The sequence below is a fragment of the Hemiscyllium ocellatum genome, chromosome 37 (assembly GCF_020745735.1).
Source record: "Hemiscyllium ocellatum isolate sHemOce1 chromosome 37, sHemOce1.pat.X.cur, whole genome shotgun sequence".
Classification (NCBI taxonomy): domain Eukaryota; kingdom Metazoa; phylum Chordata; class Chondrichthyes; order Orectolobiformes; family Hemiscylliidae; genus Hemiscyllium; species Hemiscyllium ocellatum.
The window spans coordinates 32779424-32795184 of NC_083437.1; the positions used below are offsets into that span (position 1 = coordinate 32779424).

At 41.6% G+C, this 15761-nt stretch overlaps 1 protein-coding gene across 8 annotated transcripts in view; it reads right to left on the minus strand.

Annotated features, from left to right (window-relative positions):
* The window catches only part of prdm16 (PR domain containing 16), a 487488-nt gene that overhangs the window by 78893 nt on the left and 392834 nt on the right, over positions 1-15761 (minus strand). For 5 of the 8 annotated variants that reach the window (XM_060852362.1, XM_060852361.1, XM_060852360.1 and 2 more), the window contains exons 1-4: positions 9678-9712; positions 4567-4669; positions 2507-2705; positions 655-802 (exon numbers count right to left, since the gene is read on the minus strand). In XM_060852362.1, coding sequence (XP_060708345.1) covers positions 655-802; positions 2507-2705; positions 4567-4615 — 396 coding nt within the window. In that variant the 5' untranslated portion in view covers positions 4616-4669; positions 9678-9712. Of the gene's footprint in view, positions 1-654; positions 803-2506; positions 2706-4566; positions 4670-9677; positions 9713-15761 lie in introns of those variants that run through there. The other 3 variants (XM_060852365.1, XM_060852364.1, XM_060852363.1) reach the window with 1 other exon arrangement.

Genomic DNA, 15761 nt, shown 5'->3' on the forward strand with positions numbered 1-15761 from the left:
CAGAAAAGACTTACAAGAATGTTGCTAGGGTTGGAGGATTTGAGCTATAGGGAGAGGTTGAATAAGCAGGGGCTGTTTTCCCTGGAATGTTGGAGGCTGAGGTTTATAAAATCATGAGGAGCATGGATAGGATAAATGGACAAAGTCTTTTCCCTGGGATAGGGGAGTCCAGAACTAGAGGGTATAGGTTTAGGGTGAGAGGGGAAAGATAAAGAAGAGACCTAAGAGGCAACTTTTTCACTCAGAGTGGTACATGTATGGAATGAGCTGCCAGAGGAAGTAGTGGAGGCTGGTACAATTGCAACATTTAAAAGGCTTCTGGATGGGTATATGAATAGGAAAGGTTTGAAGGGATACAGACTGGGTGCTGACAGGTGGGACTAGATTGAGTACGGATATCTGGTCGGCATGGACAAGTTGGACCGAAGGGTCTGTTTCCATGCTGTACATCTTTGTGATTCTATGACCCTAATTTCTAATTGACTCACCAGAACACCAGTTAATTAGTTAGTAATTAACATGAGCTTCTCTAATCAAAATTCTTACTAACCTACTGCCATTGTACCAACTTAACATATGATTTCAAAGCAAAGTTAATAACAGTAAAAACAGTAAGACAATGAAAGGTTTGGCTCTTCTTACCTTCAACCTTACCTTATCACAATTTTCACATTCAAAGCGTTTGCCACTATCATGTGACATTTGATGACGAATCAGATTGGATTTCCAGTTGAAAGCTTTTGGACATTGGTCACATTTATATTCACGTTCCTCACTGTGAATGATCATGTGTTGTTCCAGGCTGTACCAATAGGACAGAGGAGATAGAGAACATTGCACTAAGAGTTAACATGATGGAAGACAGTTTTTAAATACCCTTGAAAAAGAAACTTCAGCTCTCCTGCTATCCCAGTTGTACTGAGTCCAGGAGATGCAAGTTCATTCTTTGGTCTTACTGCTTTCAGTCAGTTGTTAACAATTGGCGTGTTGCAATTAGTCAGTGCCCACGTCCAAGCGCCCTCCACTGTGCCAGTTGGAAAATGTACGTGTGGCCATTGGCACGAACACAGGGTTGGTCTCAACATGACTGACTAACTCACTGATGCTCACTGTTAGAGGCTCTCACAAGAAGAGCCACCACTTGCAATGAAGGTCCCAGAGAGTTTTGAGACCACACACTGTTGTGTATCCTAATTACTCTTCCGGGGGGAGGGTGGGGTGGAGGTGGCATCTATACAAGAGCTGGGGAGAAAGATTCTGTAAAATACCAAGTCAGCCAGAGTCTTAACACAAGAGAAGAAAGAAATCATAAAACACACAGAACAAAAGAGCAGGTTTTAACAGTTAGAATCAAATATTTACCAAATAAGGAGGGGTTTTACTGACCCAGCACAAAGGTAAGCAGTTAACAGACTGGGATTTCCAATCTGGGAGCCATCCATTTGCGAGTGTGCCGAAGGCTGCATTCAGGAGCAGCAAAATCATTTGCGACAACAATATATTCTCATTATTAACTACTTTAGCTAAACAGGCTTCCAGGAAATGACTGAAAGGACATTGTAGCTTCTACAAACACGACCATTTACAAATGACTTCCCGCCCCTTTTCCCCTCACCTCCTCCACCCCAAGTCCACTTGAAAGAGAGGAGGAAACAAAGCTTTATCTCACTAAATTACTGGAAGTTGCAGCAGCAAGGGACTAAACTTTTACAAATTAATCCCAACAGCGCAGTTAAACAATAGTTAATGAATATTTAGTCAAACGCAGCTCAATTAGTGAATGAATAGTTGTAATTTAAATTATAGCAAGTGATAAAAAATGAGAGTACTTCACAAATCTGAAAGTACCAGGTTACACAAAGTTGTTTTGATATACAAACATAAGGACAGAAATTACAATTGTTACTGCCATCATCAAAAATGAGAAACTAGGGTTAATATCTGCATTAAATACCATTAGACAGGAACTGAGTATAAGAGCTTTGAATGGACATAAAAAAGCGGGACTGTGATGACAAGAACCATTTTGGCAGCAGTTGGGTAAACTGAGCTGTGAGATGGAAGGGTTTTCTAAGTAGATGGGCTGCGAATGGCTCAGATTCCCCTCTTGAGTTTATGACGTTTCTCTGAGTCATGCTTCGCTCACCTTTCGCTCTCTCGAAACAGGGAACGACATATAAGCACCAAGCTTACCCTCCTTCATTAAGGCCCCTGCTTGAAGGAAAAATATTAAATTCATCTGTGCTATCATGTTAAATATCAGACATGGAATGAAAGTGGGGATGGTGTGGAAAAGTGAAACTACGTGCATTGCCAATTGGAAGAGTCTCTGCCATAAACTGACTGGTCCTTCTTCATGCAGCTCCAACTTTTCGATGTTTGACACAGATTAAGTAACGGTTTGCGGGAGGTCTCAGCATGCGGTAGAGAGCGTGTGGAGCTGACATCAGCAGCAAAGGCTTTAAAGCACCACTTCTTTGGCCGCTAGCCCGTAGTCTCCACATACCTGTACTCGTTGGGGAATATCCGGTCACAGTCTTTACACTCGTGAAGCGGCCCGTCACCCAGCTGGTTCTGCTTGAACTCTTCGTTGATGGTGGTGAAGATGGCATTAACGTTGTTGCAGGCGTAGGCCTGGTGCCGCCGCAATGCCACTTTCGAGCGGAAGAGCTCGTCGCAGTCTCCACATCGGTATCGCTGTTCGTCTGGGAGGGGGGGTGGGGGGAAGCGGTCAAAGAAAGACCCACACGCCGGGTGAAAGGGATGATAAGGAATAGGAGCGAGTTAAAAATCTTAGCAGAGAACCTGTTAAAATCACACAGAGTAAAGGACTCGGGCCGAATGCTGTGAGGGCCTGCGCTGTATAATCATAAATTATTGCAGCCCAAGTTCAAACAAATTAAAGAAAGGGAGCAGCTATTATTGAGTTTACGAGGCAGCATCCTGCTCCCTGTGCCAAGTCAAACAATCCACTGGATGTTGTAAATATTCCAACATAACGACTGGTGTGAAGGGGGTCAGTTCTGCCTGGGTTCTGCCCCCACACGTCTCACATCAGCAAGAATCCCACCGTTCCCTCCTCCCCACACTCGGCGTTTCTGTCTGTGAATCTCTGCTGTCATCAACAGCACTTGGGACAAAAGAGGAATGAAAGACTGTAAGTGAAATCGGGCCCTAATGGGTCTCAAAAAAAAAATAAAGAGCCAAATAAAGCAGAGTTATGTGGCCTTTGTACACAAATCCACGAAGCCAGTTCCTCTGGAGACAGAAAACTGAGCAGCTCGTTCAAACTTCTCTCATTGGCTGCACACAGGTCACCTTTCATTCTTCCTGTCCTACACCATCGTCTCTCCTCCTGCCAGAGTTTACTTTCCTTATGGTTCACAAGATGCTAGCTGACAACTCTGTTTGTTACACACTTCCCTCAAACCCCTCAAGTTTTCGATGACCTGGGTGATATCGCAGCCAAGGTCACGTCTAAGGTCAGGGCCCAATATCCAGAAATCTGTTCTTCCAGCTTCAAGAATCCGCCTGACTTCCCCCTCCCTCTTTCCCAACTCAGAGCAGCTATGGCCAATATTGTAACACCTCGCCCAGGCTGGTTATGATTCGCTCACTCAGAACTGACTGAGGATGGGACTAAGGGCCTGGCAGGTTTCTGTGTCTCAGGAACATGCCCAGAGGTGCTGCAGCCCACTGAGGCAGGAGGGTTAGTCTCCTCTGCTGATTTGGAAAGGATTCAATAATGTACGCACATTCGGCTAAACACAGAGATGGACCATTAAGTAAATCAGGCACGGGGTCCTATGTGATAAGAAAATTGGCTATACATTGCAGCAATGATTTTACTTCAGAGAGTACTCCATTAGCTGTAAAGTGCTTTGGGATGTCTTGAGGTTGTAACAGGCACCATCTAAATGCAAGTTCTTTCCTCCTTCATTCTGCATCGTGATGTGTTTTAATGTCCCATCACCCAGTTAAAATAATAAGGCTGGAGACAAAGAATCTGGGAGGAATTAAATAAAGCAAAAAGTAACCTGACACACATTTCCTCGTAATGAATTTTGGGTTTTTGTTGCAACCAGGCGGATGTCCACTCACCATCGACTGGGTCCACTGCCACTGCATCACACAGGGTGCTGGGAACAAGATGGCTGAAAGTTGGGATGACTGAGCATTCCCACCTTCCCGAGAGGTGTGGAGGAGGGGTGCAAAATCACAAAATTCTCAGAATCTGCCTCATTTGAGAACTCAAGCATACATCACTCTGTTCTTTGAATAGAGATTTGCGACCAACATGTTGTATGGAAAGACAGTCCATTGTCTCACTGATCAGATAGGGAAACTGCTGCCTTGCCTCACCCACAGTCAGACAGAGGTTCACTGCTTGGTCTCACTGGGGTCAGGTGGAACAGCACTGCATTATCACATCACCATTCCACAGGGAGGGAATGCATGGTCTCATCGCAAGTAGTTGGAGAGACACTGCGTTGATTAAACATAATCAGACAAGGACAATTAGTGCCCAATTTAACAATTTGTCTATCTACTTAGTACAAGCCTTACCATCAAGGTTTGGTGGCATTGTCCCATCAGGATAGACGCCGTCCTTCATAAAAACCAGCAGCTCGTCACCCGATTTTACCTCTTTAATTACTTTATAGTAAATCTGGAAGTAAAATTAAATATAAAATTAATCCAGGCAGACAGGGAATTTGTAAATTTACACAGCATTTACTGATTTAGTTTTCACCCTGCAAAATAAATTGGGATTGCGTAGATTCAGAGTGACTAATACCAATAGTTCTTCCACTATAAATCCTGTTCACAGGGCTGGAATATCATTCTCAGCCCTGACCAACATTCTGTCTCATCAGCCAGAGCTGGATTCCACCCTAAAGTGAAAGATTCACATTGCAGTCTCCGTACAGGGAAGCATTAAATGGAATTTGTAATCCAGCTGAACAATTCTCCACAACTGAAGGAAAGGAGATTGGAATGGTAGATATTTCAAAGCCTTAAGAGTAAGTATTGAGATATCAATCAGAAAATGTTAATTAGCTCAACACTTGAGGCTGGTCTAGAAACTGTCACTTTGAAGCCTGTTGAGTTTTCAGGTTGGTATCTGATTTAAGGACCACTCACCAAATGGAACTTTGTCACAACTTTAAAATGGCAGCCTGACTAAGAACAAACTACTGAAACACTGAGCATAGTAACAGTGGGTTTCTAAGATAGATCCCTGATGATAAATACACAGAAAACCTCCACTCAGTCAGCACCACGAGTATCTGGAAAATTCCAAGGCTGCTCATGGTGTTTCCACTTCCCTCTTTTCAACCCTACACTTCAGCAACTGGGACTTGGACTACCCATCATCAGGCTAAGCAAACAAAAGCAGAGCTCGACAGGGAAATGCTCAGCAGTGAGGAGTAGACACTTTCCTAACCAACCAGATATTATAACACACCTCTGGAACAACTGGGTCTTCAACCCAGGCCTGCTGGCCTAGAGGTAGGGACATTACCATTGTGCCTCAAGAACCTCCAGGATTGATGAGGAGATGTTTTAATCAATCTGCTCAGAGATGTTATTTACACACCTTTAGAGTCAGTTGGACTTGAACTCAGGCCTTCTGGCCTAGAGGTAGGGATACTGTCACTGCCCTCCCAGAGTTCAGGATTGAGGGGTAAGCCAAGGATGCAAATTTGGAGCAACTGGTGAAAGATTGGCACCAGAATACTTTTAATTCTCTAAAAGATGTTAGTACATCTCATGGTAGAAAAAAGTCATGATTTGGAGATGCCAGAGTTGGACTGGGGTTAAACTCGTTGGATTATAACCTGGTGTTGTGTGAGTTTTGACTTGGTAGAATAAAGTATTTTCTACTCAGCTTGTCAACTCTGGGTTGAGAATGGCACCTCATGGAAGAGAAGAACTGAAGTTTTCCATTATAGCATTTAGCGGTTTGGGTTTAGGTTTCAATTCATCAACCCACTTAAAGCCTTAGATTGAGCAGAGCATTTCAAAATTACTTCTTTGTGGAGGGAATTCCTTGTGAATACAGACATGCACTTAGGAGCACAATCCAACATCCGAAAGACAGTGGCAATTATCTGAAGGAAATGTATCATTCTCCAGAATACATTTTGCTCTTAGAGTACAGCAACAGAAATGAAGTGAAAATCAACAAATACAGAAATCAGACACAGGGCAAGTACTGAAATCTGGTGACCTCCTGAACATTGTGATCTTTTGACACCCTGGGGTCAGGACCCCAGTTTGAAAACTTATAATCTCGAGGCAAGAAGGGAGTTAAAAAGGATGTTGGAAGAAGAAAATGAGAAGCAGCTCAAGGCATCAGCACCAGCCAATTACATTAGATGCTAAATGTTACCAGAACCCATTTTGCCTTTGGGATTTGAGTTGAGCACTTTGTTGGAGGGAAATAACGAGAACAGTGCTTTATTATAACCTGAACATCACAAGAGGACCAAGCAATTCGTACAACACACAAAACAAATTTCACACGCACAAAAACACACACATGGTGAAAATTGGTCCTAAGCAATTGCACAAGTCAGGTGTTGGTGAATTGTTGACCTCTTTTGTTTTCTGCGTTGAATTTTCTTCCCCAGAATGGTACAAAAATAACTGGGTGGGTAGGGTATAAAGAGGAACTGCTGTTCTGCTATTGCTTCATATATGGTGCTAAACAAGATACCCTATATACACACACACACATACATACACATAGACACGCAGACACACACAGACACATGAGGCACTGAGCCAGTCATACAATAAACACAAACAGTACATATTAATACAAATACACACACGCTCACAGACCTCACAAACACTGAGCACATACAAGTTACAGCTGGAGTTAGCTTCACAAGAGCAGAGGTCAAATATTCTGTGTCTGAGCTGGAGGGTAGCAGCCAAATCTCCAACATGTTCAACAGAGCCTGGAATCTCAACAACCACCTCTTGGGTCACTGAAGATAAACAGAATCATACTTGGAAGGAAACATTGTGTTAGGTGAGACAGGAGGAGCTGTGAATAAAGACACAGCTTGGCACATGGCTGGGTCCTTTGATTACAATTGTTCTCAGGGTTCAGATGAATTAATTGGCCATCCTCAGTCAGCCCTGAGGGTTGGAAGAGTCAATCGCGTGGCTCTGGGACCAAACAGTCACGTGTACCCTGGGGACTGATTGCACTCCTGATCACCGATTGTTGATGTGAGGTGAGGACTGGAATGGATTAGCAATCTGCCCACTCTTCATGATTGTGTTGACACCTAAGGGAAACCTGTGATATCCACAGAATCTCCTTCAGTAAGAAGGAATCAATACAAGAGAGAAAGTGGGAAAAACATAGGACAAGAGGTTAATGCATAAATCCTATCATCTACAGCACCAGCTCAGGTCATAGGTTTCAAGGCTATCACTTACTTGCACCTTCTCCTCTGACCAACTTCCCAGAAACAACAACAAAACATATTGTAAGGATTCAGGAGGAGAGATTTGACTTAATGTGCTTTAGTGATTATGGAACCAGACTATCAACCAGTAAGCTCAAAACTCACTGGAATTCAGTAGGTTTGGTCAGATCTGACAGGAGGTGAGAGAAAGAAAGGGAACCTGAGGGGCAACTTTTTTATACAGAGGGTGGTACATATGTGGAATGAGCTGCCAGCGGAAGTGGTTGAGGCAGGTATATTAACAACATTTAAAAGGCATTTGGACAAATACATGGATGGGAAAGGTTTAGAAGGATATGGGTCAAGTGCAGGGAAATGGTGTTAGTGTGGATGGATAGTTTGGTCGGCATGGACCAGTTTGGGCCAAAGAGCCTGTCTCCATGCTGTAGGACTCTATGACTCCAAGAAAACTATAAAAGTACCCAGGGTCACAAGAGGGAATGGACCTGTCACTCACTCCTTCACATTCTGACTTATAGCAGAACGACCAACCAATTAAGTAGAGAAGCCATGAGAATGGTGCTCAGCAAGTTGCTCATTTAGAGGGCTGGTGAAAACACAATGGGCTGAATAGCCTCCTTCTGCACTGTAACGATCCTGTGGTTCTATTCTAAACAGTGTCCAAAATGTTCATTGCATTTCCTGCACGGAACTAAAAACTCAAGTGGCTCTCTCCACTGCAAGATTCAAGGAGCTTTTCAAAGAATTAAAGTCTTCTAATTTATCTTGGTTTATGCAGTTTGTAGTGCACAAGATTCAGCTCTTGTTCAAAGAGGGATTTTACTTTCAACAAATTTAACGGATGGCCCCTTGTCTGTAACAAATCTCTGTCACCACTAGGAGGCCCCCTTGCCTAGTGAAGCTGGCATTATCCTTTGTATCCCACTGTATTACTTGTTCTTCACTAAGTTCACCACTTTTACAACATCTTGGAGAGAAATGAAAACAAAGACCGTTTCTCTTTACAATAGAAAACTACATTCTGGCTCCGTGGTGGCATATCTGTCAATTTGTTATTTTTAAATACAATTTGTCAAAATTCAAGAAACAAACAAATTCTCTCTCCTCAATATTTACTTTAACCAGCTTTCAGCTTAAAGACTCATTCAGTAACAATGTTAAATTCAAAATAATAAATGATGCGTTTCGTAGAAATTTGTTCAGCAAAAGAAAACTTGTGAAACTAACTTGGCACCTGGAAGAGGGTGTCACAATCCTATCCTAACTAGGAGCTGAAGTGTCGCAGAATTTCCAGCTTTTCTGTTGAAGATTCAGGGCAAGTTGCAGATTCTGTGGTGTTCTAGTAAGAGGGTGAGCATTTGTAACTGTCCCCTCCCATGTCCCAAGTATGTCCACAGTCTAAAACTACTATTCCTCGTCCCTACTTCCCTGAATATCCAAACGGAATCAGAGGGTGACCTAACTGCAGTGCCAGCACATTCACACCACCCCATATTACACCTACCCAGCCTCCGCCAGCACCTTCCTATAACTGGATCATTGCTTTTTGCTAAAGTTCAATATTTTATAAATGTTTCTCGTGAGGGATCAGACCTTTAGAAAACTACAGCGACGTAAATGTCTAGTTGCAAATTTTAGGTACCACATAGATCTCCCCCAAATAATGTCCCAGTTGGAGTGAGAGCTGCGGGTCGTAATAGCACAGTAATATACGGCCATTAGTGGCATTTAGGTCCTTTAATAAGTTGCACTTTGTACATGTGAAGCATTTCCATTCAACATTTTCTGATTTCCAATGATGCTTAACAACAGTTAAAAGATGGTCTAAAAAACCCTGTACATCACAACATTGCCTGAATAATTCGACATACTTAGAGATGTATATGTGTGTATATTCCAAAATTAGTTTTGAAATCCCACTGCAGGGCGAAAGAAAGCTCGTTGTGTTTTTTTGTAAGTGACAACTCCGGACTGAAGCAGGATGATTGAAAGCAAAGCAATGAACAGAAAAAAGCAAAAACAGCAAAATCCATTCGTTAAGGGGTCCCCAACACAATGATCTCTCTGCATTCTGACTTGCAACGCACAGAAGAAAGTCTCTTCATGGGTTTTGAGTCCACAATGTATAAAAGTGAATAAAAGCACAAACTGCTTCTCAAAGTGACCCGCGGGCTACACTAGATTCTTCCTCAAGTAGCACTCAGAATAAAATCAGAAATTGCTGACCTGTGTTTGTACTTAAAGATGTGGAACTCTGCTACTGTGGGCCTCAGAGAGCTGGACTTGTTTGAATGCTCTCCGGATAGATAAGTTTCAACCTATTGGAAAGCTCAGAGAACTCCAGTGCACACAGAGTTGAATCGGGCCCCTGTTCAGCAATATAGACAGAGCCTCCAGCCCTCTTGACCAGCTCTTCAACCCTTTCTTTCCCTGTGCTGGTGAAGTTTTATCTTTCTGCCTCTCTCTCTCTCTCTCTCTCCCTCTCTCTCGGAGATCTGCTGAGTGGTTTTGAAAGCACATTCTGTCACTCCCACTAATCACATCAGCTAGGCTTGACCTCTGAACCTTTCCGACATTGCGTCTCTATTACCAAGAGATTGCGACACCAAGACCATTCATAAAATCAGCAAGTTAAAATGAGTGCATCAGTCCTGGCACAGTGGAAATAAAAGACTTGCCCCCATGTCATTTAACAGATCTACTTGCCACAAGAAAAAAGTTGAGTTCAAATAGAAGTTGAAGAACACTGTCAACCCATTGCTTTCATTTTAAGACCATAAGATGTCCTCTAGTCAAATTAAAACAATGAAAAAAAATGAATGTTTCTTAGCCAATAACCTGAACAGTCGCAACAGACAAATGAAAGCCCACAGTGACAATAATGAACAAGGAACAAGAGACTGATACATGATGGATATGCTCATGGGTGCAGTCCTTGACTTTAAGCATTTTAGTCAGATAATAATATATAAAGCATGGAATAATTGATATGTAATCAATTCTTAATATTCCCGATAGACCTGAAAAATACAAAACTGAGCATTGACATAAAAAATACAGAGGTTCCATGACACAGCTTGTTTGCGTGCTGTGAGAAGATTCTTTCCTGAACTGAGAGGGTTTGAGACATGACTATGGCCATTGCAGTGTTAACTGTCTGTTTCTTTTTACCCTCTGAAACATTTGTGAGCAAAATCAATGTTTTGACGCCTGCAAATTCCAGACGTCAAATTTTATTGAACTCTGGGTAGCATTGCAAGCACTCTTTTTTTTATTGAAAACCAAATTAAAACTCTGAAATCAAGCAGGACAAAATTTCTGGCTCTTTAACACAACCGCCAACAGGTGATCATCAGACAGATAAAACAAGAAGGGAGGAGGAGGAGGTTAGAAATCTACTCCCGCACCAAATAGAACCCCAATCTCCAGGCTGCAGGTAAGGTCACAAAGGCAATTAATTGCCTTCAGCAAAGAAAAACCCAAAAGATCTGCAGCTGCTGGAAATCAGGTACAAAAACACAAACGGGTGGGCGGCACGGTGGCACAGTGGTTAGCACTGCTGCCTCACAGCGCCTGTAGACCCGGGTTCAATTCCCGACTCAGGCGACTGACTGTGTGGAGTTTGCACGTTCTCCCCGTGTCTGCGTGGGTTTCCTCCGGGTGCTCCGGTTTCCTCCCACAGTCCAAAGATGTGCGGGTCAGGTGAATTGGCCAAGCTAAAATTGCCCGTAGTGTTAGGTAAGGGGTAAATGTAGGGGTATGGGTGGGTTGCGCTTCGGCGGGTCGGTGTGGACTTGTTGGGCTGAAGGGCCTGTTTCCACACTGTAAGTCTAATCTAATCTAAACATAAATTGCTGGGTAAACTCAGCAAGTCTGGTAGCATCTCTGGAGAGAAAGCAGAGTCAATGTTTCAAGTCCAGTGAAGAAGGGTCACTGGACCCAAACCATTAGCTCTGATTTCTCTTCATAGATGCTTCCAGACCTGCTGAGTTTTCCAGCAGTTTCTGGTTTCATTTTTGTTTCCAATTACTTTCAACAACTAAGTAGGGCAAGGTAACCATTCAACATCATCAGAAGTGAGGAGCAACAGAAATGTTTAGATTTATCAGGGTGTCTGGCGTATATATATATATATATACACACACACACATTTTCAATTTCTGAGACTTTTTTGCTATCTGATCTTTGTTCTCCTCTCTTAATCAAAAAGTGGGCTCCTCACTTGGACACATAGAGACCTATTATTTCCATGTCTCGAAGGCCATTTCTTCCAAGTTAAATTCAGGCAGCTGTCCTTTGCAAGTCAGAAATTAGACAAGTAACAAAAATAAATTGCAGAGAACAATGTCAGAAATAGAAGGGGAAAGTGCTGAAAATGGACAGTAGGCCTCCCAGTCTGAGAAAGAAGGACAGGTTAATCCTTCAGTGAGAATCTTTCTCTTGACATAAATAAAGTGTTGACAGGAATTGTTAAACTGTCTTTTCTCTTTTACAAGAGTAAATAGGCCAGGGTTTTAATATGTAAGATAGTGCCAGAGCTGGGAGGGAGACTTAAGAATCTTGGTCTACATAGTTATTTAGTAGCAAGGAAGCTGCAACTACAAAAATAAATATACAAAACTGCAAGAAAAAAACACATCTTGTTGAATGGAAAATATACAAAGGAGAGCGACAAAGATCATTAGAGCTTCATCAAGTAAGAATAGGAAGACACATGCAAGAGTATCAAAACTGACGCAAAAAATACAACTTTATGAGGAAGAGCATGGTTGTCAGGAATGATTTGGGATTCTTGAAAACCAATAACAGGGACATTGTTAATGAAAATAAATGACAGATAACCAATGTGCTAATTACTTAGTATCAGTAATTACAGCAGAGGAAGAGGCCTAACAGATATTCTGAAGAAACTGCTTTTGAATCATGACGGTTCTCAAACAAATTAATGTCAGCACTAAGAGATAAAGTTGCCAAAGTTCCACTCTCTCATTAAAGAGAGGTGACTGGTGGTGGTTTAACCTGAGGATCATCATGCCTCAGGCGAAGGAGAATTTGAGGAGAATCCTTCATGGTTACTTCAGCCTGTGTGGGAATTGAACCCACACTGTTGGTGTCTAACATCACAAACAACTATCCAGCCAACTGAACTAACCAACCTCCAATGCAAGCAAAAAACACCAATGAGGAAATAATGGGATTAAAGAGAGAAAAATCCTTTGGATCAAGTGATTGTCATATAACGCTTTTATTGATGAGAAAATCACAAGTTCTCAAAATCATTGTTCTTCATGGCATCACTCAGTAGGCCAGCATTTATTGCTCACCTTGAATTGCCAGGGAGAACGTGACAGTGAGCAACCAGTACTGTTAAGGGCAGAGTTCCACAAGTTTGATCCATGGATAATGAAGGAATATCGAATTCCAAAGCAGGGTCAGGTGTGCTTTGGAATGAAACTTTCCAGGACTTTTGTTGCTCCTGCCTCCGCTTGGGGTAAATGCCCAAATTATAATCTTTCACAAGTCCTCTCGATTTGGTACCATTCCTTCAGTAGGGAACACTGCCACTCCACAATTTAAGAAAGGTGGCAGGGGGAAATCAGGAAACTGTAGACAAATTAGAATAACATCTATGATTGAGAAATTGACAAAATATTTAATAAGGGACAGGGTGACTAAACATCTTGAAAATATTCAGCTGATCAGAGCTGCAACGCAGATTTCTAAATGGAACATCACGTCTGATGAAAGTTCTGAAGAAGTGTCACACTGGACCCAAAATGTTAATTCTGTTTCTCTGTCCACAGATGCTTCCAGACCTGCTAAAGCTGAAGTCTAAAGTTGAAGGTAAATTATTGATGTAACTAGGAAATTATCTGCAGAGGTAGGAAACAGAGTGTAGGAATAATGGTTAGGGTGCTTCAACTGACAGGTTATAGTAGAAAAAAATAGAAATTGCTGAAAAAACATAGCAGGTCTGGCAGCAGCTGTGGAGAGAGAAACATAATTAATGTTTCCAATCCAGTGACTCTCCTTTAGAACAGTCACTGGTTTCTCCCAGTTTGGGGCCTAAACTAGTCAATAACAACTTAGATAATGAGATACATACGAAAGCGACACATACAAAGTTGCCAATGACAGTTGCCAAGGTAGGTAGCATTGTAGATGTAAGAATAAACGTCGAAACAGATATTGATGCATGTTGATGTGTTATGCAAATGGGCAAATTTATTCCATTAGAGGCAGATGTGAAGCCACTCAGCTTGACCTTAAAATGCTAAACCAGACTATTTTCTAACTGGTGAAAAGCTAGAAACAATGGAAGTTCAAATAGACTTGGGGATCAGGTGGATAGATAATTGAAATTTAATGAAGGGGTATAGAAAATAATCCAAATATCTGGAGATTAGAATACATGGGGATCGAAGTCTGGTTTTACCCACACAGAACCCTGCTTTAGGTTCCATGCAGAGAACTCTAAGGAAATTTGGGCACTATACATGTGGAAGTATAAGTTGAGCTTGGAGAGAGTGCAGTATAGATTTACTATAATGATCATTACATACCAATGAAAGATTACACAAACTTGACATTTATTACCTGAGATTTAGAAGGTTAAGGGATGATTTTATTAATTTTTTTTCCAGATAGTAAGGAACCCAACAGGGAAAGTAAGGAGAAACAAATTTCTACTGGCTAGAAAGTCAGGATACAAAGACAGAGCCTAATAATTAGTCAGATTTTCCAGGCGTGAAGTTCGAAGGATGTTCTACACACTAATAATAGTAGAACATTGGAACTCTTTTCTGCAAATGGCAGTTGATGTGAGATCAATGATCGATTGTAAACCTGAGATTGACAGACTTTCGCTAACCAAAGGTGTTAAGAGGTATGGGAGGAAGGTGAATAATTGAGTTAGGTCACATATATCTCAATGAATGGTGGGAAACAGACTTGAGTTACGATATGACCTACTCCCATTCCTGTTTTCCACATGGTTGTGGGAGACTGTGAACATACAAGATTTCTATTTGAGCCACTTACAAAGGCAGTTTCAATGTTAAGTGCTGACTCAAAATCAATAAATTACAGACAACAGGAAATTGAACAGGAAACACAATGAGACAGGCTGATAATGCTAATATTTCACCTGCTAAAGTAAAAGGATATAGCCATGGACTGAATGAATTTTACAAAACATTTGAAGTAACCAGCCAAGCTTGGAATCTTTAAAAGCCTTCACTCCTGTAAGACAGAACTGAGAGGTATCCCTGTGCAGACATGGGATAGTGATAGTCAAATACCACTTATATCACCAACAAATCAACCAGAGCACAGTTTATGTTTGAATGGTAGTCGCTGTCATAAATCTGATAATGGTGGCTTAGTATTTGTGTGGTTTTGGAAGAGGAGCACAGAAAGGCAGTGGTGGAGAGGGGGTTTGCCGTGTCACATAAAAGTAGAGATGAGAGATGGCTGGCAATCCAAAGGAAAGAATAATGATGGTAATATTCAGAACTTCATCTTAAACTACACACAGAGACCTTTTATTAGTTGGATCCATAATATCATTCTGTAAGAACCAGTGAATAAATACTTAGCATGTTTAAAATAAACTCTTTTCTCCTCCAGTTTAGCTACTGGTGTATTATGTAATGTCAGGGTCTGTGTGTTTGAGGAGTGGGTTTTAAATAATACACTGGGGTCTTCACTATCAAAATCCCTTGTTTATATGGAATATATTATACAGAGAATTTACAGCTTAGAAATGTGTGAGGTGACCTAATTGTGACATATAGGATTCTTAAGGTTCTAGACAGGGTAAAAGCTGAGAGGATGTTTTTCCTCATGGGAGATTCTAGGACCAGAGGGCATAATCTCAGAAATAAGGGACAATAATTTCAGACTGAGATAAGGAGGAATTTTTACTCTCAGATGTTTGTGAGTCTTTTGAACTACTTGCCACAGAGAACTGTAGGAGCAGAGTCCTTGTATATATCTTAGGCTGAGACAGATTCTTGATCATGGGGAAATCAAGAATTTTGGGAAAATGATAGGAAAGTGGATGCAAGCAGTGTTAGGTCAGTCATGATCCTTTTGAACAGTAGAGCAGATTCAAGGGGCTGAAAGGCCTACTCCTGTTCCTATTCCTTATGGTCTTAGCCTATTTGGTCTATGCCAGTGTCTATGTATCGCATAAGCCTTCTCCCACCCCTCTTAACTCAACTCCATTAACATGTCTCTCTATTCCTTTTCCTTTTATGATCCAGCATCCCTTTAAATGTATCTACATCATTATTTCAAGTGATAGCA